The following is a 22737-nucleotide window of genomic DNA, read 5'->3' on the forward strand; positions in this document are numbered from 1 at the left end:
TTGCCTACACGCGGTCACACCAAATTCCAACCATCAAGAACGCGGTGACATACAACACGTATGAGGGGACTAGAAAGGAAGTTCAATAGCCAGTAGCCAATAGCTTCCGTCTCGTAGTTGAATCTGAGCATGTGTGAGTTTTTGCGCGTCGGAATTGCACACACACGATCGGAATTTCCAATAGAAAGTTTTCCGTTGGGAAAATTGAGGTCATGCTCTCAAATTTTTGCTGGCGGGAATTCGGGCCAGATAAATTCCGATCGAGCCTACACATGGTCGCATTTTCCGATAAAGTGCTCTCATCGGTCTTTTGCTGGCCGAAATTCCGATCATTTGTACGTGGCATAAGTGATTATCAGAGTGGACTGAAGGGTGTAGATGCTAATGCAGTTGTATTGGAACCTCCTGCTCTCTAGCTCCCTCATCACCACCTCACATGCTCACCTCCAGGACTTTTCCAGAGCCTCTCCAATCCTATGGAATGCCTTACCCCAATCTGTCTGATTATCTCATCTCCTACTCTATTAGCTTTTAGACAATCCCTGAAAATGCTTCTCTTCAGAGAAGCCTATCCTACCCACACCTAACAACTACATTTTAATTTTCTCCATCAGCTCACCCCCCAAGTTATAACCTTTTGTTCCACATGACCCTCCCTTCTAGATCGTAAGCTCTAATGAGCAGAACCCTTTGATCCCTCCTGTATTGATTTGTATTGTAACTGTCTGCCCCCATGTTGTAAAGCACTGCGCAAATTGTTGGCGCTATATAAATCCTGTATAATAATAATATTAGATTTGCTGTTTGTCTCTCTTATGTCACAAGTGACACTATCTAGGAGTACAAGCCACAACTCCATCTTCACCATCAGGAGCTCTAGTGAAGACCAGGCACTCTCAGGTGTTGCCCTTCGTGGTGAATCTTTGTCACCCGCTTAAGACGCAACTGTCAATCTCTCTTTGGTTTATCTTTTTACAGTGTTGTATTTTGAATGGTTCTCACTGTTTTAACCTTGCCATTGTCTCTCTGCCTCCTCTAGAATTCAATCCTGGTCAACTTTAAAATTAGTTTTTTTTCTATACTTTTCCCTTGATCTGAAGCTAGGAGTATCTAAGCCCTTGTACACACGGTCGGAGATTCCGACGGAATGTGTCCTATCGGACCGTTTTGTCGGATATTCCGACTGTGTGTGGTCTGCATCGGACTGTTTCCGTCTGAATATCCGACGGACCAAGTTTTCCAACTTGCTGGTAAAATTTTCCGACAAAATGCTCTTATCGGACATACTCCGATCATGTGTAGCCTACTCCGACGGACAAAGTTGCAAGCATGCTCAGATCAAATTCCTAGACCAAAGCTATTGGCTACTAGCCTGAATGTAGTCCCGTCGTAACAAAATAACGTCATCACGTTATGTACAATCGGATTTTCCGACAACTTAGTCCGACCGTGTGTATGCAACATCACTTCCGGACCTCTTCCGGAATTAATCCGTCGGAATTACTCCGATGGATTTGGTTGTCCGAATCTCCGACCGTGTGTACAAGGGCTAAGTCCCTCATGCCGACCAGCAGCATTATGCTGGTCCTGTGGCCTCATCAATGAAATCACAAAGAATGAGGACTCTAGTGAAGTACTTACATTTGCCCTTGTTACCAAACTAATAGGAGTGCCAATTTACCATAGGGACCAAAGCATCAAGTCCTATTAGATCTACTCTAGACTACTTATTAAAGCAGAAATTACTCAGCAAATAATGTTTGGCTCTATACCTTCACACATTACTAATATCAGTTTTTGTTTGGGGGGCTTTGCCTTTTTCGGTGACCTCGCTGCCTGCAGCCTTTCAGCCCAGGTCAGAATTCTATATCTGGCTCTCACAGCCCCCTAAGAAACCCCCGCCACATATCCCAGGAGGCTGCAGGAGCCCATTCACAGAACAGCCATGGGGACAGAGCATGGTTTCCTGCTATCTTGATAGGCTATAAAACACCTTTTTCCATGTTATAGGGAAGAGAGGGAGGCGTTTTGTAGTTCTTACACCGCATTAAGTAGTCCTAACACAGTCCCTTGCCTACTAATGCAGCCACCACATCTAAAAAACAGTAAGTTGCAATATTTGCAATATTATCTTTTTTTTGGTGCATAATGTATAACAACATAATGGGGTGAAGCTGTGCATGGTAGACAATCAACTTCTATTGTAACTTTAGCTTGTTCAATTAAGTTTTGACAAAAAATAAAAAAATGGGAGTTAATTGGTTTCTTTGCAGAGCTGCGCCAGATTTTGTATTCTCCAGTTTTAGTAAATCAACACCAATATATGTTAATGCACTGCAAAAATCTACATTGCCCCTAAATCAATTAAACTGTATCACCTGCATTATGCTTTTTGCTGACCGCTGGATGCCGATATACATCGGCACAATGGCAGTGGTGGGCAAATGGCCGTACTTGTATGTCCCCTTTAATTGTTGCTCTCCATGTGGAAGCAGTGGCCTCTCTGTAGAGGTCCAACACACCTTGCTAAGTCAGACCTGTAGTTCTGAAATCAGCAAAGCTTAGGCTTTCTACTGCTTGGAGAACTGTAGCTCTAACTCAACAAGGGGGTGTGTTGGACCTCTGCAGAAGGAAAACAGACACAGTCCTTTTCTACAGTATGCAGGCGGGAAACGGGCTGCTTTTTAATGAAAATAAACTGGGCTTTAAAGTTAATCATATAGTTTATTATTTATAGTAGCACACCTTTTTATAATCTGTTAAATGACTTTGTACCTTTAGGTGTCACAAGGACAACAAGTGGGCGACTACGCAAACTCAGCAGCGATGTGATCAGTCCGAGTAAGTACTGGGTTGATTCTATTAAATGTATTTAAAATGCTGAAAATTAATTGGATTAATAAGTATTGAGTATTACAGTGATTGGAAGCTAAGTATGAAAATTGAGAGGTTGATAACTCTTGCAGTACCTGAATTATAGTATATATTGATTTACTCATACTAGGAGCATAATTTGAATTTGGGGCCACTGGTACCAGTTTTTCTAAAAGCTCTCCAGTGCTTTGCCTTGGTTCAGAGGAAATCTTTTGGTTCTTTTTTACCTACTTCACCATAAGCTGCTCAGCTATATTTTCATGTTATTCACCAAGTCCTATTCCATAGAGAAGTCATTGCATCCATTGTATCCATACTACTACAACTGTATGTATGCTGTACTGACCATGACCAACAAGCCTGGAGCAGCTAACTGTATTCGGTTTGGAAATAAAATGCCTGGATAATATTAGACTGTGTCTAAGCTGTGAACCAGCATATAATATGGTTGTAAAGTTGGCCAAGCAGGCTTAAATAATGATTCATATTTGAGGAATAAACCCTCTATTTTTGAGATTTGTGTTGCAAGTGAGACATGTAGATACCTTCTCTTTTAGGAAGGCTTTACTGTGCTTCTTATACACTCACCGGCCACACCTGTTCAATTGCTTGGTAACGCAAATTGCTAATCTGCCAATCACGTGGCAGCAACTCAATGCATTTAGACATCTAGACATGGTGAAGATGACTTTACTGAAGTTCAAACCAAGCAGAATAGCGAAGAATTGGAATTTAAGTGACTTTGAATGTGGAATGATTGTTGGTGCCAGAGGGGCTGGTCTGAGTATTTCAAAAACTGCTGATCTACTGAGATTTTCATGCACAACCATCTCTAGGGTTTACAGAGAATGGTCCGAAAAAGAGAAAATATCCAGTGAGCCGGCAGTTGTGTTGATGTCAGAGGTCAGAGGAGAATAGGCAGAATGGTTTGAGATGATAGAAAGGCAACAGTAACTCAAATAGCCACTTGTTACAACCAAGGTATGCAGAATACCATCTCTGAATGCTCAAAACATCAAACCTTGAAGCAGATGGGCTACGGGAGCAGAAGACCACAACAGGTGCCACTCCTGACAGCTAAGAACAGGAAACTGAGGCTACAGTTTGCACAGGCTCACCAAAATTGGACAATAGAAGATTGGAAAAACATTGCCTGGTCTGATGAGTCTTGATTTCAGCTGCAACATTCAGATGGTAGCATGGATCCATCCTGCCTTGTATCAACGGTTCAGGCTGGTGGTGGTGTAATCCCAGATAGCATGGATAACTTGCCACAAATTTTGTAGCAGTGTTGAATTGTAAGTCTGTTAATTTGCTGCACATTGTCACTGGCAGGTTGTATACTTGCAGAGCACTTGAAGTTGACACTTTACCAATTTGGATAGCATGGAATTGAGCTAGAACCTCTTTTGTGTTTTAAATGCTGTTGGTGCCTCAGCTGTGGTTTTGTGTCACTCCTTGCTCTGTTGGTGTTGGCTGGACAGGAAGTATGAGGATATGTTCCCCGATGGTGGCACAAACCGTAAAAATGTGACAGATACCTTAACTATTCCCCACTGTTCATTAGAAAACTCTTTTAATTACTGTTGTTGTCACCATTAGACATTGGAAATTTCCCGTTATTTCCTTTGTATCTAACATCCAACAAATACATAGGTAGTAAGTGGAAATCCCCCAAATGGTTAAAGCGGGTTAAAGCGGGAGTAAACCCGCTGACATTTTTTTTCCCAGACCTGTAAGGCAAAAGGCATACAACGAGGCTCCGACATCTCACCCGATCCACGCCGAGGGAGCTGACATGTTCCCTTGACGTGTCTTCCTGTATCGCGGCTTCAGCGCTGTGAGGGCTTGGAGCCGTGATGTCATCACAGAGTTCTTTCCGGCAGGGTCCAGTGTCTCCCGGGCTTTCAGCCGAGAATCCCCTGTGCGCATGCGCCACTGCAGTCAGCGGCTCATTGCGAGGGGAATATCTCCCAATGGTTTAGGAGATATTTTTTTTACCTACAGGTAAGCCTTATTATAGGCTTACCTGTAGGTAAAAGTTCATAAAAAGACTATACCACCGCTTTAAACAGCTAGTAAAAGTTTGAGTAGGGACTGGGTGTGCAAGGAGGAAATCAACTACAACAGAGAATATATATTTCCAGATTTCATTTTATTCTGATTCCTATATCATCAAAGCCAACGTCTATCTGGGAGTTCAAAGATTCTGAGCGCTAATTAGTATGATAACTCCAGAGGCCATCAAACCAATAAAAATATATTTATATTTACATACATTTTAATCCTCTGATGTTTCAAAAATGATTATGATCAGACACCTGCAAAAGATTTTAAGCCAATGGGCAGGAGGTGGCTATTAAATAATATAAATGGTGGACTGACTGAATTATAGAGTAGGCTTGGAAAGTGGCAGGGCCAAGGACAAATTTTACTGGTAAAGTTGATAGTCCTATGTAACTTCAACTGGCAATGTCTCTGGATCTGCTGATCATCTTGACGTGTTTTTACAGAAGCCATCTTCTGCTTCTGCATTTTATTATCATATACTAAGTCTGGGTTGCCAAGAGTTACTTTTAAACTGGGCTACTTTTAAAACTACGGCTCACAGAAAATATACATTGAATGCAAGGCTTTCTGTGATGGGAAGAGGAGCTGCAGCCAAACACGGGACACCCCTGATTAGAGGTAATTCATTTTTACACAACAAATTGGCCCAAAACTGTTTTCTTCCTGGGGTTCAGCTTTAAACACTTCCCCACTCTATGTAAAATGTAATCAGAAAGTTTTGGCTGGAGTTGGGCTTTAATCCTTTTTTTCATATTTAATGCTGCCAGGTTTTATTCTGTTTTCTGGATAAATACCATGAATGTCTGGCTTTAACCAGGAAAATCTGACCTAGTGACTTATTTCAAGGCAAAGGGAGACTTCCAAGGTCGTAAGAAGTCCCCCAACTAAATATGGATTTCGGTGATTTAATATAACTCTCTGCAGGTGTAACAACAGAAAATGGATTCTAATTGTCAGCATTTGTCTGGTAAGGTCAGGGTATGTAATTCTACTTAATCCAGATGAACCCTTCCTGCTATAATGTCCTGCAGCGTGTTCTTGCATTTGGCTCAGTGTTGGATGGGTTAAATAGCAAGCACCCAATGTAATCCCTGCATTCTGGCCAAGGAGTTAGCAATGGAATAGTATAATTGCTAACAGGTACAGCAGGATCCCTCACTGTAACAATGTATTACACATTGGCAGCCTGTGCAATGCTTTGGGCTGGATAACCAGCTTTTTCAAAGAGGGGAGGGCTGCTTAGAATCCCATACAAAAACATAATAAAATGTGTACTCTGCAGTTTTTTATAAGGAAAGTATTGGATTAACACTAATGGGCATTGTAATGCATGAAGCAGTTGATGTATGTAATTGGGGCACTGTTCTTTAATTGGCAGGCATGACTTTACTGTAAAGCCATCCTTTAGACAACAGGCCGGTTATAACTTTGCTGAGCTGGCGACAGGAATAAAAAGGTGGAGAATTGAGAGAGTGAAAGAAAAGAAGGAACTGGGAGGGGTGAGCAGAGGAAGATTAAGGACGGAGGATGGAGAGTTGGGAGAGAACGGCCTCAGAGAGAGGAGAAAGCATTGAATCGAGAAAAGCAAGGTTGAAATGAGGGCGAACAGCAGCAAAATATAGCAAATATTGATAATAATATAACAGCTATAAAATGCACATATTCTTAAGAGTAGAAGAAAGATCTGGGTAAGGAAATATGGTGAAATATTACCAGATGACAAGCTGGTAATCACTGATATCAATAATGCAGAATGGGTGCTCCTGGCGGCCAACACAAACCAGTGGGTTTCTTTTGTGGTTTCAGGGCAATATGGAAATATAGACCTAGATAATGTCACATTATCAGGATACTCCAAAAGGATATCAGGACTCAACAGGACAAACTTCTTTTCTTCTCTAGGTCTCTATAAGCAGACCCAGTCCATACAGTAACCCCTGGCACTTGACTCCCTCTGACACATGCACACCTGGGATCCCAAGCGAGGTCTTACTCACAATATCCTTGGAGAGCTGTCTTTCACCTACCTTCCATTTGACTCATTTCAGTGAGAGAAACAAAAGATCCTTCTCCAGATCAGAGACCCAGGTAATACTCTCCATCAGAAATATTTAGCAAATTTTTCCCAGGCCCTCAGCTCAGCAGCCGCACAGAAAACTGAAAATCTTCCCTCACACTAGGCCCCCCATCAGCCCCAGGAGAACTCAAAATCTCCCTGAAGAGGAAAGGACACTCTGTCCAGGACTCCCAAACATGTACCACCTCCTCAGACACCTTCTGGATGCCCCTTTCCAGGGATTGGCTGAGGCATGATAAATATTCATAACTGCATAAATAATCATTCCTGCCCTATATTCTGGAAGCTTCTCCCAGAAGCATGTAGGAAAATCAAACACCCAGCTTAGACAGCACTGACCAGACAAAAACAATAGATCACTGCTTCACTGACCACTTCCCAGCAGTCTTCCAGCCAATCTGGAGAGATCACAGCAGCTTCTTCTTTTTCCTCTGGTGGCAGCAGGGGGCGGAACTTCTTCTAGCACTGAGTAGAACCACATAATGATGTGTGAGCACCACTCAGTCCCGGTGTACTGTAAAGTCCAGCCTGTGTGATGACACGCCCTCTAGGGGATGTATACTGTATATGACAGGTTGGGTACAATGACATGACAGTTCTGCCTGAGGAGCACTGGCAGCTGTGGACCAAGGAGGAAGCTGGGGACGGTTCTAGAGCTCAAAGAGTGTAAGTAGAAATTGAGAGAAATAAAAAATAAAAATTAGAAAGTTACTGGAGTTTCACTTTTAATACTCAATGGTTTCCACCAAATGCACTTTTTTCTCCTTCAGCTTTTATGAAGCCATCCCATGGAAATATCTAGGAGTTTAAGATAAGAAAAGAGATAGCAACCTCAAGTTCTAGCAGAGAAAGGAGGTATTCCAGGCATGTAGGGGCATGGGGTACCAGCTGGGAGCTGGCACATATCCAGTGACAGGTACATGGGCTGTTGGCGACTAAGAGATTCAGGGCAGATAGATGGAGGAGGGAGGCTGGAGAACAAATCTGAACAGTGAGAGTTGTTGAAAAAGCGATACATTCTGTATCATGAATATCAAACTGAGAAAAACAAGACGGGTTGAGGTGATGAAAGAGAGTTAAGTCTGGAGCTGACCCTGGCGTGGAATGCTCAGAGGTCAGATGAGGTGTGCCAGGCAGAAAGAAACTCTCAGAATAATGGAAGCTTAACTCTTTACATAGGCACAGCTGCCATACCTAGCAGTATTGGAGGTTCTGTAGGAGAAATAAGAACGTAACCACCTTGTGATAGATTACAATAAAAGGGCTCCTTCGTACCATGCCCATCAAGCTGCATAGACCACCGCAGACTTGACGCAAAAGCACTTAGAAAACAATTGTTTTCTAAGTATAATACATACAGTATGAGATGGAATGTGCTGTGTTAGGCCTCGTTCACATGGGCTTTCTTAGGTGTATGCCTGCACAATGGGCAAGTTTCCCCACATGGGGATGGTTTATAAGTACTCTAGCCTTTTAGAGGTCACATTTTGTGACTTTACATATATATTGTACATTCACATCAGTCCTCGCCCTCAAAGAGCTTAGAATCTAAGGTCCCTAACTCACATTCATACATACACATACCAGGACAGGAGCCAATTAACCTATCAGTATGTTTTTGGAGCATGAGAGGAAACCGAAATACCTGGAGGAAACCCACACAGGCATATGGAGGACATGCAACGTCCATGCAGGTAGTGCTTTGCTTCCCCACCATGTCATTTATTTGTTGGAGCTGGAAGCTCTAGCCATACATAAGCTCTGTGTCAGAGATGTCAGAGCTTACACAGGGTAATGACTTCCTGAATAACTATTGACTACCTGAATGAATTTTCTGATTGGGGTGTTTCAGAAAAATTATGGGTTCAACAAAATGAATACTGTCAGGCAAAGTTTATTTTGTCCATCCATTTCTGAGATTTACACAGCTTGGTTCGGTAGGTCAGAAGACCAGATTTTATTTATTTTTTCTTCTGCAGTTTATTAACACTAAGCCCTTGTACACACGGTCGGACATTCCGACAACAAAATCGCATTTTGTCTGAAACTTGTGTTGCATACACATGGTCAGACAAAGTTGTCGGACTACGACGGGACTACGTTCAGGCTAGTAGCCAATAGCTTTGGTCTAGGAATTTGATCTGAGCATACGTGGCACTTTGTCTGATTGGAATTCTCTACACATGATCGGACAAAGTCCGATCGGATCATGTTGGAAAATTTTATAGCCCAGCTCTAAAACTTTGTCGGTCGGATTATCGCCCACACACGGTCGGATTATCCAACAACACAGTCTGATCTGACATTTTCCGTCGGAATGTTCGACCGTGTGTACAAGGGCTAACAGGTCTTGTCTGTCCCCCAGCCATTGACCCCAGACAAAGCAGGAGACTGATGAGCACATCTCATTGTCACTCTGCTCCCTACTCCTTTCAACATGCTGCTTGCATTACAACACAACTGATCCTTGTGCAGCTTCTTCCTTTCCTAGTCTGAGCTCTGCTGGTCAGTAACTGCAAGATGATGGTGCTAAGTCAGATTAGGGTACTTACATTGCTTGCTTTAAAAACAAACAAGCACGTTTTAAGGATCTATTAATGAATACAGAAATGCATTCGTGTTTTTTATATTTTCCTGGAGTCCAGGTTTAGATGTATATAGAAGACTCGTATGTTGTACTTCTTTGTCTAGTTGACTACACAAGTAGTAGAGATTTTTTCAAGGAGTTCAGAACTCTACAAATGATATGTTCCAGCTCCAATTATAGCCTTATTCTGGGATTCTGCAAACCATAAAGGATGTATACATGCGCCAGCTACAGGGTAATTTGAAATACAGCGTTGCATAAGTCAGAACTTTCTTTCATTCAGATGTTTTGAGATTTGTCAACATGGTGGAAGAACAAGAACACAAGTTGCCTACTAATTACCATATGATGTTAATGAAAAATAAATAAAATTGTATATGTTGGTGCCATTACAGCCTAAGAAATGCTCAGAAATGTTATTCTGTAAAGTGCCGTTTGGGATTTTTTTAACAGCCCAATTTTGCAGACTTCTGATTTATAATCACCCCACCGACACTGCAGTGGCTGTAGGAGGAAATTGAGAGCTGTGTTACTATCTCTGTTCTTTATATCCTGCTTGTTTCCATGGTAACAACAGAATGACTTATCAGTTTGAGAACTCACTGCAAACTTTTTGCATAACATGAATTGTCACTTCAGAACTTTAAAGCTGAACTCCAGGCACATACAGAATACAGAAACATATTGATACATAATTAAATGTATTTTTTTATTGTAACAAGTAATGTAAGTACCTGGATTTATCCTGGCACCAGCCTCTTGCAGACCTTGTACAGCAGAATTCTGCCAGTCAACTGTGCTGCAGTGCTTGTGTGCTAACAAGGCACATGCTGATAGGAAGAGAGAGCAGAGTGACGGGAAGATGATCTCATCTGTGTGCTGTTTCTTTATTCACTTACCAGGTACAGGCTGGGAATGAGACCTGTGAGCGTTATGTAAAGTGATACTAAAGTCAGCCATATTTACCTCTACTTCAACAGTCCAACGGGCATGAAGTCCCTTGTCGGTGCCGACAGCATCTTCCTGGCTTATTCAGGGTGCCAATCTTCAGATGACTTGATTGGCCAGCGATGATGATGTCACTCTCGCACACGCACAGGGCACTGAGCCGAAAATGTAAACTGAGCTGCACATACACATACACTATATTACCAAAATTATTGGGGCGTCTGGCTTTACACACACTTGAAGTTTAATGACATCCCAGACTTCGTCCATAGGGTTCAATATTGAGTTGGCCCACCCATTGCAGCTATAAAAGCTTCAACTCTTCTGGGAAGGCTGTTTACAAGGTTTAGGAGAGTGTCTATGGAAATGTTTGACCATTCTTCGAGAAGAGCATTGGTGAGGTCAGGCACTGATGTGGACGAGAAGGCCTGGCTCACAGTCTCTGCTCTAATTCATCCCAAAGGTGTTCTATCAGGTTGAGGTCAAAACTCTGTGCAGGCCAGTCAAGTTCCTGCACCACAAACTCGCTCATCCATGTCTTCATGGACCTTGCTTTGTCATTTGGTGGAGGGGGAATTATAGTGTGGGGTTTTTTTTTCAGGGGTTGGTTAGTTTCAATGAAGGGAACTCCTTAAGGCGTCAGCATACCGAAACATTTTGGATAATTTCATGCTCCCAACTTTGTGGGAACAGTTTGGGATGGTCCCTTCCTGTTCCAACATGACTGTGCAAAAGTAGGGTCCATAAAGACATGGATGACCGAGTTTGGGGTGGAGGAACTTGACTGGCCTGCACAGAGTCCTGACCTCAACCTGATAGAACATCGTTGGGATGAATTAGAGCAGAGACTGTGAGCTAGGCCTTTTCGCCCAAATATCAGTGCTTGACCTCACAAATGCGCTTCTGGAAGAATGGTTAAACATGCCCATAGACACACTCCTAAACCTTGTGGACAGCCTTCCCATAAGAGGTGAAGGTGTTATAGCTGCAAAGGGTGGGTCAACTCAACATTGAACCCTACGGACTAAGACTGGGATGTCATTAAAGTTCATCTGCGTGTAAACTCCCAATACTTTTGGTAATATAGTGTGTAAATTGCCATTAGACTTAAAACAGCTTCTCAATTGAAACGTTCTAAGCAAATATAGATATTTTGCCCACTGTTTCTATGAACAGGGGAATAAGGGCGGGAGACTAATGGCTAGACAATTAAAGAAACAACAGGATTCACGTCATGTTCACACTATAAAGACAGGCGATAAGCAGATAGTTGACACCCAAGAAATAGCAGCTGAGTTTCACCGCTTTTATGCCTCTCTATATAATATAGTTTCAGTTCCTGTGGGGCGATGGAGGGTGGGCGTGTGGACAGAATTCAGGAATATCTTGAGGCCTCAGGGTTACAGGCCATTCCGTCTGTGGCCTTGGAGGAAATTGAAAAAGTCATCTCTATTGAAGAGTTGGGCGGAGCGATTGTGGCTTTGCCATTGGGTAAAAGCCCGGGACCTGATCGTTTCACAAATATGTACTACAAAAAGTTTTCCTAAATCCTGTTGGTCCCTCTTTGCAGATACCTTAATTCTGTCTCGGTCTCTAACCCATTGCCTCCAGAGGCACTGTTGGCTTATGTGAAGGTTCTCCTAAAGGTAGGGAAAGACCCTCTGTGCTTAACTCTGACACTAAGCTTCTGGCTAAAATTCTGGCCCTAAGTTTACAAGAACATATTTTTATATTGATTCACCCAGATCAAACAGGGTTTATGAAGAGCCGAGAGGCCAGAAATAATACTATCCAGGCCCTGCATGTATTTTAATGGATGCATAATAGACCGAACCAGCCCCCAAGTTTAGTAATCTCAATGGATGCTGAAAAAGCATTCGATAGGGTGGGGTGGGAGTTTATTGTCTGAGTTTATAGGGAGATGGGTCTGAGGGAGCGGATGATGGGATGGGTGACGGCGCTGTATGCAGACCCTAGAGCAAGGGTTAAAGTTAATGGTAGACTATCAGATTATTTTGAGATAAGGAATGGGACTAGGCAGGGATGCCCATTGTCCCCATTGTTATTTGCTATGGTGCTGGAGCCTTTTCTGTGCACGATTAGGGGAAATAGGATTTGTATTGGATCAATAGAACATAAGATCTCAGTTTACGCAGATGATCTACTGTTCTACTGTTGTACTGTTGTACTCTCTTCTCCTCAAGAGTCTTTGACTGAACTGATGTTGGAAATAGATAGGTTTGGCCTTATATCTAACTTTTAAATAAATATTGAGAAATCAATGTTGATGCCGAGCCATGTGCCCTCGAGGATGAGAACCACCCTGCAACAATCTTTTCCTTTTGTTTGGTGCCTTGATTCTATATTTTATTTAGGGATTTATATCTTTTCAGATGTAAAGCTCCTATATGGTCTACATTATGGACCCTTGGTGGTATCTATAATAAATATTTGCAGAAGTGTAGATTTCACACTCTGATGTGGATTGGCAGGGTAAATGCGCTTAAAATTTGTGTAATTCCCAGACTTATATACCGTTTTACATACCGTACCCATAACACTCCCACAGATATTCTTTAAACAAATACAAAGGGCTTTTATCACCTTTGTGTGGGGAGATAAACATCCTAGGTAGGAGCATACAAGATTTTGAGGAGACCAAAACGGGAAGGTGGGGTGGGATTTCCGGATATAGTATTTTATTACAGAGCCATGGCCCTGGTTTGTATCATGAATTGGTGCCATGACTCTGCTAGTAAACTTTGGGTCCCCTTGGAGAAGACACTAGCAGGTGGGAACTTGGCCGGAGCTCCCTGTATTCCTATTTCTTATAGGGGGTTGTCAGAATATGTATCACCATAGACGAAGACATCCATTTGGGACAGAATGAACAGAGGGGAACGTTTGCCCCCCTCAATATACCCCATGACACCACAGGAAGGATTTCCCTGGATTCCCCCGGGGGGAAGAGAAAGGGATTTTAGATCGTTGGGGAATGGTGACTGTGCTGGCATGGCCCCACAGGGTAAATTGCTTCCATTGGTATATTTGGTTCAGATATTGGGGGAACACCAATGGCTGTATGGAAATATCGTCAATTGACGGATTTGTTCAATAAGTGGAAGCATCAGATTAGGCCAGCAAACCCACTTACTACTTTTGAGGAATGATGTGTTGACCTGTCAGAGCTGGGTCATATGTTGTCTCGAATGCATTAGCTGGTTCTGAGTGCCCAAAGTATGACAACTCCCTATTTCATCTGAGAATGGGAAAGGAAGCTTGGTTATTATTTTACATCCGAAAAAATTAAAAGGCTGACACCATACTTCAATAAGTTCCCATATACAGGAGATGTCTTATAAGTTCTTGATAAGATGGTTTTGTACACCGGCTCGATTGGCTCAGATATACCCATTGGTGGATGGTAACTGCTGGAGGGGATGTAACCAAGGGGGTTCATTTCTTTATTTATGGTGGCATTGCCCAAAAATTAAAGTATTCTGTGAGGAGATAGTCCCTTGGGTTAAGGAAATGACACGTAGACCTATAGAATCCTCCCCATTAGATTTTCTTTTTCATGGGATGCCATCATCTGCTAAGTTTTATAAGAGAAGCGCTACTCCACATTTGTTAAAGTCAGCTAAAATACTGATACCTACAGTCCAGATGCCCCACTATAATGGATTGGAAAAGGGAGGTGGAAAAAGTAATGGAAGCAGAGAGATGGATACATATGACTAATGACCAACAGAATGAATTTAAAGATACATGGGCAGGATGGCTGTATGACTCCTCAGAAATAGGGGTGGATTAGACCCTTTCGGAGGTAATGTTGCATTATGCATCAGATAGTCTGTGGGATGCGTCTGGTGAGGGGAAATTGGGAGGAGGTGGGTTTTTTTTTTCATATCCCCTGGGAAGTGCAGTGGAGAGATGATTGATGTCAAAAGGGAGGATAATTTATAATAGTAAATTAGACACGGGGTGGGCAACATGTAATGAAATCACATAAAGAGGTAGAGAGGTATAAAAAGTTTATGAAATAGTAGGGGGAGGTTATATTGAATCAAACACTAAATATAATAGGAAACGATAACAGTAATTTGAAATGATACACTTTTTTGTTTTCTGTATTGTTGGTTGCTTGACACATATAATAGAATAGGGTGCTGTGCCTTAGCCCCTTCTTAATTACATTTTGAATAAAGCATTGCACGAATTGAGTTTTGGTTATGAGCAGATAAACGGGTGTGGGTGGGTTTTTTTTTTGTTCTCTTCTGATTATTGTGGTCTATGTAAATGAAAGGATGTATATGGATATTTTGTGTAATGTGTATTTTTATGTTATATGTTGAAATTTGTCTTAAAGCGGAGTTCTACCCAAAAATAGAACTTCCGCTTTAAGGGAAGGTGACCCCCTGACATGCCACATTCGGCATGTCATTTTTTTGAGGGGGAGTGGATACCCTCTTTTTAGAGGGTTCCAGCTCCCACTTCCGCCCGGCGCACTGTGGAGCTGGAAGCGACATCACCTCTCCCCCCTCCATCTCGGCAATCATCTGGGACACATCACAGGTCCCAGATGATTGCCCGGCTAGTCACAGCGTGCTGGGTGCCCACAGTGAAAATGCCGGCACCGCAGAGAGGAGGGGAAGATGAGCGGGGCTTCATTCCCCCGCATCTCTGGACCCTGGGACAGGTAAGTGTCCAATTATTATAAGTCAGCAGCTGCAGTATTTGTAGCTGCTGACTGTTATTTTTATTTTTTTAAGTGGAACTCCACTTTAATAAAGGAAAAAAGTGATTAATAAAAGTAAGATCACAAACAGGTAGATCAGCAGAGGAAAAACAGGTCTCCTGATTTGTCAGACAGGGTGGTGTTGTGTGGCAGAGCTGTATAAATCTCTGGATGGGATGGACAGAAAAAGCTGTTTGCCTTTCATTCAGCTTTAAAATATAGTGTAGGTTAACGAAAAAAATGTTGCTATTACCCATAGGTATCAAAATTCCTGTTTTTTGTTTTCCAATGTCTAGTACACATTAAATAAATTTAGATGGCTGATAACGAAGCCTCTGCCTGATTCATATGTCTGGTTGGATTATGGCTCTTTTCAGGCATAGGACCCCTTTCACATGGGGCACACTTTGTTTGGATCAGCAGGGGGTCAGTGGACAGAGCAGGCAGGTGACAAGTCAGTTTATGCAGAACGGACACAGACTGAGTCTGTTGTGCTCTATGAGCGGTCAGATGTAACGAGAACTCTACTGCCCTCCGATCCCGATCTGCCTAGATGGAGAACGACGAATCCCCTTCCATTTTTTTTTTTTGCGGACTGTGTCGGAATGGAAGTAGGTGGGTGTAAATGGATACAAGTCCAGTCCAGAGGGGTGAATGGAGGGTCTGATCAGGCCACCTGAGAAACTGACAGGCAGACCTGATCTGAAAGGGGCCTAGGGTCCTGAAGCAATGTGTATTGCTTATGTGAGGCCTATATGACCTACTGTATGTATCTTTTGAACTTTGTTGATGTTAAACCTGCCGTGAGATACACAGCGGTTCTATGTACTTCTTTAAAGCTCAATAAAGTTTTAATGGCACTAAGTTACGCTAGGGCAACAGAACGTGCACATGCGCATGTGTGTTTTTTTTTTTTTGTGCAATCCCACACCTTCCATTTCTGGCAGCCCATTCGTTTTAGTGGGCTGCCAAACATACAGGAACATGCAAAAGTAAAGCAGGTATGACTTTTACAAATGGTGTCACACCAAACTGTACTGCAGTACCATGCGGTTTGGTGGCCACAAACACACTGCATTTGCTAGATGCTTGGGGTGTAGTGTGGGAAAGGCACATTTCTGCATGTTATGGTGGGAATATGCCCTAAATGTTTGGTTGTTATGGTCAACAGCCTATGATTTCTTTGCATGATTATTTTCCTTTTACCATAAAGCAGCCCCTTGGTATAAAGCAAAGATAACCAAAGAGTTAAAATTTGATTTAATATGTGCAGTCTAGTTGTGCACTGGAGGACTTCCAGCTTACACCATTCTCTGATGTGTTTTGAAGGCTAGAGTTTTGCAGCTGTAGTATGTGAAATATCAGTATGTGTTGCCAATTGAATATTGATCTACTGCAGGAGTTATGTTTGAGCCATACATAGAGCCTTTCCTACCACGTGGCAAGGCAAGAATTGTGTCATAGGCAGCATACTGCTGTCTGGGGTCAACTCAAGACAAGATTTTCAACTCTTCTTGGCCCCCAGCTGCTTCCTCTTCTTATGACACCAGGGAAATAGGGTAATGATATAGAATCTCCATTTCTGCTTTTATAAAAGTCTCCATCCACTTTGAACTTATATTTTAGTATTTTGTAGATCCTGGAGAGATAATGTGTAAGTCCAGCCAAAAGTTTTTTTTTTGTTTGCTTTAGCTTTGAATAGAGTGGGGATAGGTTAGAAACTATGTCAGGGTTTTGCTGCTGTCCAGTTCCAGTGCTCCAGTAGAGAGATTTCCTCTCACTTCCTGTCCTGGTAAGAAAAAACAAATGCAGGCGCCTCTGGGTTAGACTGTAAAGTATATATGAATAAAATCACATAGTAACTTACACCAAGGTAAACAAAGAAGGGTACATCTGTGGGTAAATGCCCCGCAAAGCATCCATCGCACTTGTCAGTAGAATGTACGCTGTTTCAGCCGCTCTGTGGACTCTCCCAGCCGGCAGGAAGATACTATGGTGGTGGAGAACTGGAGAGGAGGCTTGGAACGCTCCCTGGACTGCAGCGATGGAGGGGATAAAGCCACAGGCGTGTCTTGTCCTGGTGACAATGCTCTCACCTTACAGTAAGGCCCCTCACACTGGGGCGGTGCTTTACCGTCGTTTTAGCGGCGGTCTGTGGCCGCTAGCAGGGTGGTTTTAACCCCTGCTAGCGGCTGAAAAAGGGTTAAAACCGCCCGCAAATTGCTGCTGTCCCATTGATTTCAATGGGTAAGAGCGGTTTAGGAGAAGTGAATACACCGCTTCTTTCACCGCTCCAAAGATGCGGCTAGCAGGACTTTTTTCACCGTCCTGCTAGTGCACCGCTCCAGTGTGAAAGCCCCCCGGCTTTCACACTGGAGTGAAAGGTGCCGGTTTTTTTCAGGCGCTACACAGGCGCTATTTTTAGCGCTGTAGCGCCTCAAAACCGCCCCAGTGTGAAAGGGGCCTAAGTGAGGTTAAACCTCCACAAGCAGCAAAGCCGTGAGTTGCATAAGAGGAGATCACCCCGCTTTGTAAATCTTCCTGTCAACCAATAGGATCACCTATAAAAAATTATGCATTTGTCTGGTGATGCAACATTTCATTACATGTTTAGTGTTAATTTCTTGTAACTGTGACAGGTTTGGGTTAGCCTAGAAGTATCACAAGAACATGCTAAAACCTTGTTGAATCCTCTGGGGTACCAAGTGCATATAGCACTATAGCCCATTCAGATATGTGCTGTGGTAGGGAAATAAAAACACATATTTTTTTTGCTTGTGCTGGCTGCAGCACCTCCCTAGGCTGAATCCCAATTTATGGATGTTCCTATGGGGTAGCCACAGCACAGCACCAGCCACCACCCCTCTCCTCTGTGTATTAGTGCATTAGATCTGTCATAAGGAAACCTTGTATAAGTAGAAAGAATAGAGACCTACCAGATCATCTCTGAGTTATTCTGTGCAACATCTTTTCCATTCATCTGTGACTTCACATCTAATTTGGTAATCGTCTACTTCTGCCCGCCGTAATATCGCAGCATCCACAGCACCAATCGACACAGGACAAAGAGCAATATCCTCAGATGAATAAGATGATCAACAAAGTTTTCTGTTGCATCTTCTACTTTAAAGTAATGTAACCCAGTCACTTAAATAGCAGATACACTGTAACATGATAAAGCCCAGCTCCTTGAAGTGGGGCTGCCTGTGCCCCCACTGCAAGAGTTAGTTGCTCAATTATGTCTGAGGAATAATAAAAGAAAAAAAAAATACCCAATCCTCTGCTTTTCCTCACAGCTATACCAGTCCTCGCACTCTAGAAGGCTAGGTTCCTGATGTCATCAAGACCTGAGCAGGGTCCATAGGTCTGCTTTAGTGGTGAGGATGCTGAGGGACAGTCAACTGCCCGATCCTCCGTGTGGTCCATGCTGCTGATTTTGCTTAATTTCTGTGAAATTGTATGTATTTGCAGCATTTGAGAGGGTTAAGGTCATTAGATACCCAGAGCACAGGTCTGCACAGACTCCAGTCTACTCCCAGCTTTACCCAAGATTGTCATTTTGGTAATTTAGCAGTACCTTTGCGGGTGAGTAGAGGACTCTCTAGGGTCTGTCCTCTAGAGGACATTCTCCAAGCTAGATACCAGTCCTCTGCCAGTCTCCAGCTGCTCAAAACTATCCTGGACACCTCCTCTGGCAGAGATTCTTTCCCCTGGCACTCTAGTTTGAATATAGCTTCCTCCATCCCAGGCAGGAGAGCTCCAGATACGTGTAGCCCTTCCTAGGCAGAAGTCCCAGGAGGCTAGCAGCATTGGCAGCACTTATCCTGAGGCTCACTAAGACTGGGAGGAAATACCCTCTTTTCAAGGTTAACCCAAATATTGATATCCTTCCCAGCATGCACCACTGGCAATACATTTTCTACTCCCTGGAAAGAGAAGCACACAAATATTCATAGTTCAGTTCTGTTGCTTCTCAGTTAAAGGAGTTGTAAAGGCAGAGGGTTTTTTATCTTAATGCATTCTATGCATTAAGATAAAAAGCCTTCTGTGTGTAGCAGCACCCCCTAATACTTTTCTGAGCCCCCTCTCTGTCCAGCGATGTCCACAAATTCCTAGACCATCTGGGACTCTGTCCTGGTTAACTGAGACACAGCAATGGTGCCATTGGCTCCTGCAGCAGTCAATTAGCCAATTAGATGATAGAGGGGGTGGGGCTGAACGGCAGCTCCGTTTCTCTATACAGCAATGTTGTAGGGGTGTTTGGCTGCCAGTAATTTTCATCACAAACTTTAAGACCACATGGAATAGCGACAGGAGGGGAGGGGAGGTGTGGGGAGGAGATGGCTCACAGACTAGGAACTGACAGGAAGTGAGGGAGGGGGAGAGGGGAGAGACTCTGAATACAGCGGGATGATGGATACACATAAACTGACCACGATAGCATGCAGCCATGATTACCGTGGTCAGTTCACATAAGGGGACACAGGAACAGGCAGGATCAACCAGGTATTTTAATGCTTAGAAATGGACAGAAAACACTGTGCAAGCAGTATGCTTCAAAGGAGCAGAATCTTTTTTTTTGGGGGGGGGGGAGGGTTACAACCGCTTTAACCACTTCAGCCCCGGAAGGATTTGCACCCTTAATGACGGCACTGCGTCATTTTAACTGACAATTACGCATGCGACGCTGTACCCAAACAAAATTGATGTCCTTTTTTTCCCACAAATAGAGCTTTCTTTTGGTAGTATTTGATTGATCACCTCTGCAGTTTTTATTTTTTGCGCTATAAACAAATAAAGACGGACAATTAAAAAAAAAAACAATATTTTTTACTTTTTGCTGTAATAAATATCCCCCAAAAAAATATAAAAAAAAATATTTCTTCCTCAGTTTAGGCCAATAAGCATATATTGATTGGTTTGCACAAAAGTTATAGTGTCTACAAAATAGGCGCTATATTTATTTATTTCTTTACTAGTAGTAGCGGCGATCTGCGATTTTTAGCAGGACTGTGACATTGCAGTGGACAGATCGAACACTTTTGACACATTTTTGGGACCATTGACATTTATACAGCGATCAGTGCTATAAAAATGCACTGATTACTGTATAAATGTCCCTGGCAGGGAAGGGGTTAACAATAGGGGGTGATCAAGGAGTTAATTGTGTTCCCTCGTGTATGTTGTGAGGGGGTGTGACTGACTAGAGGAGGAGCCAGATCGCTGTTCCTAACTAGTAGGAACAGACGATCTGTGTCTCCTCTCCTGACAGAATGGGGATGTGTGTGTGCTTACACACACATACATTACCGTTTTTGCTCTCGTGCCCGCGATCGGGCATGGCCGGCGGACATCACACTCGCCAGTCACGCGCATCAGGTCCCCCACCGCATGTGCGCCTGCTATAGCTGTGTAAAGGGCTGACGTACAGCTATGGTGATTTTCACAGGAGAGCTGACCTGCTGCAGTAGAATGATGGTGGCTCGCTGGCTAGTGGTTAAGCGCACTAAATGTCAAGATTTCATCTGGCTACGCTTCATTTCATTACATGCTTAGTGTAACTTCTGTCTGCTGCCCTGTTTCTCTGCTATCAGTATGAATCAATTCTGACAAGTTTTCCTGACACCAAGAGAAAACAGGTGACCGGGGAGGGACCTTCAGCAAATTGATAGCCTCAGATCTGTTCCTGTGAGCTGTTTGAAGGGAGTGTGTCTCTTCTCTCCAATCAGCTCTCAGAACTCTCCTCACTGAGCTCTTCAGAGTGTAATTTCAAATCTCCGCACTGTTTTTTCTGAACTCTCAGACAGGCTTTATAAATGTAGCACTTTGAATGGAAGTAGAGAAGAGAAAGGTGCAGATAAACAGGTACTTATGTTGGAGGATTTGTTTCATCTCTGTGTATCACCTGAGGTCACTGGGTATATGAAAGAATTTACAACTACTTTAAGGCAGGGTGGCAAGATATACATTATCATTAGAATTAAAATATGTGTACACTCAGATGTACAGTGGTGAAAATAATTATTTGATCCCCTGCAGATTTTGTAAGTTTGCCCACTTACAAATAAACGAATGGTCTATAGATGTTGTTATAGGTGCATTTTAACCACTTCCCGCCCGGCCTTCAGCAGATTGACGGCCAGGAAGTGGTTCAGTAATCCTGACTGGGCATCATATAACATCCAGAACGTCAACATGCCCGCGGGCGCCCGCATGCTGTGCATGACAGAGGCTTCTTACCACATGATCAGCTGTGACCAGCTGTGATCAATCACAGCTGTGACCAATCACAACTTATCATCGCATGAACCAGGAAGTGCCAGTTCCTCAGTTTGCGCTGACAGGGAGAGCCGATCGGTGGCTCTCCCTGTCAGAGGGGGGATCTGTGCTGATAATCACAGCCCCATCAGATGTGCGACCACAGCTGCTAAAAAGTGCCCTTGAGCTGCCAGTCAGTGTCCCATAAAAAATGGATGACAGTGCCCATCACAGTGCCAATTAGTGCCCACCACAGTGCCAGTCACTGCCCATCACAGTGCCAATCAGTGCCCAGCAGTAAAACCTGGCAGTACCTCATCATCAGTGCTGGCCATCATTGCCACCTGGTAGTGCCATACAGTAATGCCCGCTGCCTGTCAGTGCCCATCACAGCCGCCTGTCAGTGCCCATCACAGCTGCTAGTCAGTGCCCATCACAGCAGCCTGTCAGTGCCCATCAGTGACACCTATCAGTGCCGCCTATCATTGTCCATCAGTGCTGCATATCAGTGCCGCCTATCAGTGCCCATCAATTTTACATATCAGTGTCCATCAGTCCCACCTTATCAGTGCCAAATCATCAGTGCCCGTCGGTGAAGGAGAAAACAACATTTTATAACCGAAACAAAGAAAAAAATCGCCCTTTTTTCGTTTGTTTAGCAAAAGATAAAAACCACAGAGGTTATCAAATATCACCAAAAGAAAGCTCTATTTGTGGAAACAAAATTATAAAAATGTAGTTTGGGTACAGTGTAGCACAACTGCACAATTGTCATTCAAAGTGCGACAGCGCTGAAAGCTGAAAATTGTTCTAGGCGGGAAGGGGCGAAAGTGGCTGGTATTGAAGTGGTTAAATGATAGAGATAGAATATCAACCTAAAATCCAGAAAAAACACATATTACAAATCGTATAAATTCAGTTGCAGTTCAGTGAGTAAAATAAGTATTAGATCCCCTACCAACCAACAATAATTCTGGCTCCCGCAGACTGGCTGCAATATGTGCTCATGTGGTACACAGATTAGTCCTGTCAATTTAAGAAGGTGCTCCTAACAACAACTCGTTATGTATATAAAAGACACCTGTCCACAGAATCTCTTTCTTTCATTCAAACCTCACCATCATGGATAAGACCAAAGAGCTGTCAAAGGACGTTAGGGACAAGATTGTACAGTTAAGCACGGAG

At 43.2% G+C, this 22737-nt stretch overlaps 1 protein-coding gene across 2 annotated transcripts in view; it reads left to right on the forward strand.

Annotated features, from left to right (window-relative positions):
- SEPTIN9 (septin 9) overlaps positions 1-22737 on the forward strand; it is a 381698-nt gene that overhangs the window by 79162 nt on the left and 279799 nt on the right. For both annotated transcript variants that reach the window (XM_077459257.1, XM_077459258.1), the window contains exon 2: positions 2782-2841. In XM_077459257.1, coding sequence (XP_077315383.1) covers positions 2782-2841 — 60 coding nt within the window. The remainder of the gene's footprint in view (positions 1-2781; positions 2842-22737) is intronic.

Source organism: Lithobates pipiens, unplaced genomic scaffold (assembly GCF_037356315.1).
Source record: "Lithobates pipiens isolate NorthernLeopardFrog02 unplaced genomic scaffold, aLitPip1_a1.2 Scaffold_28, whole genome shotgun sequence".
In the NCBI taxonomy this organism is placed as follows: domain Eukaryota; kingdom Metazoa; phylum Chordata; class Amphibia; order Anura; family Ranidae; genus Lithobates; species Lithobates pipiens.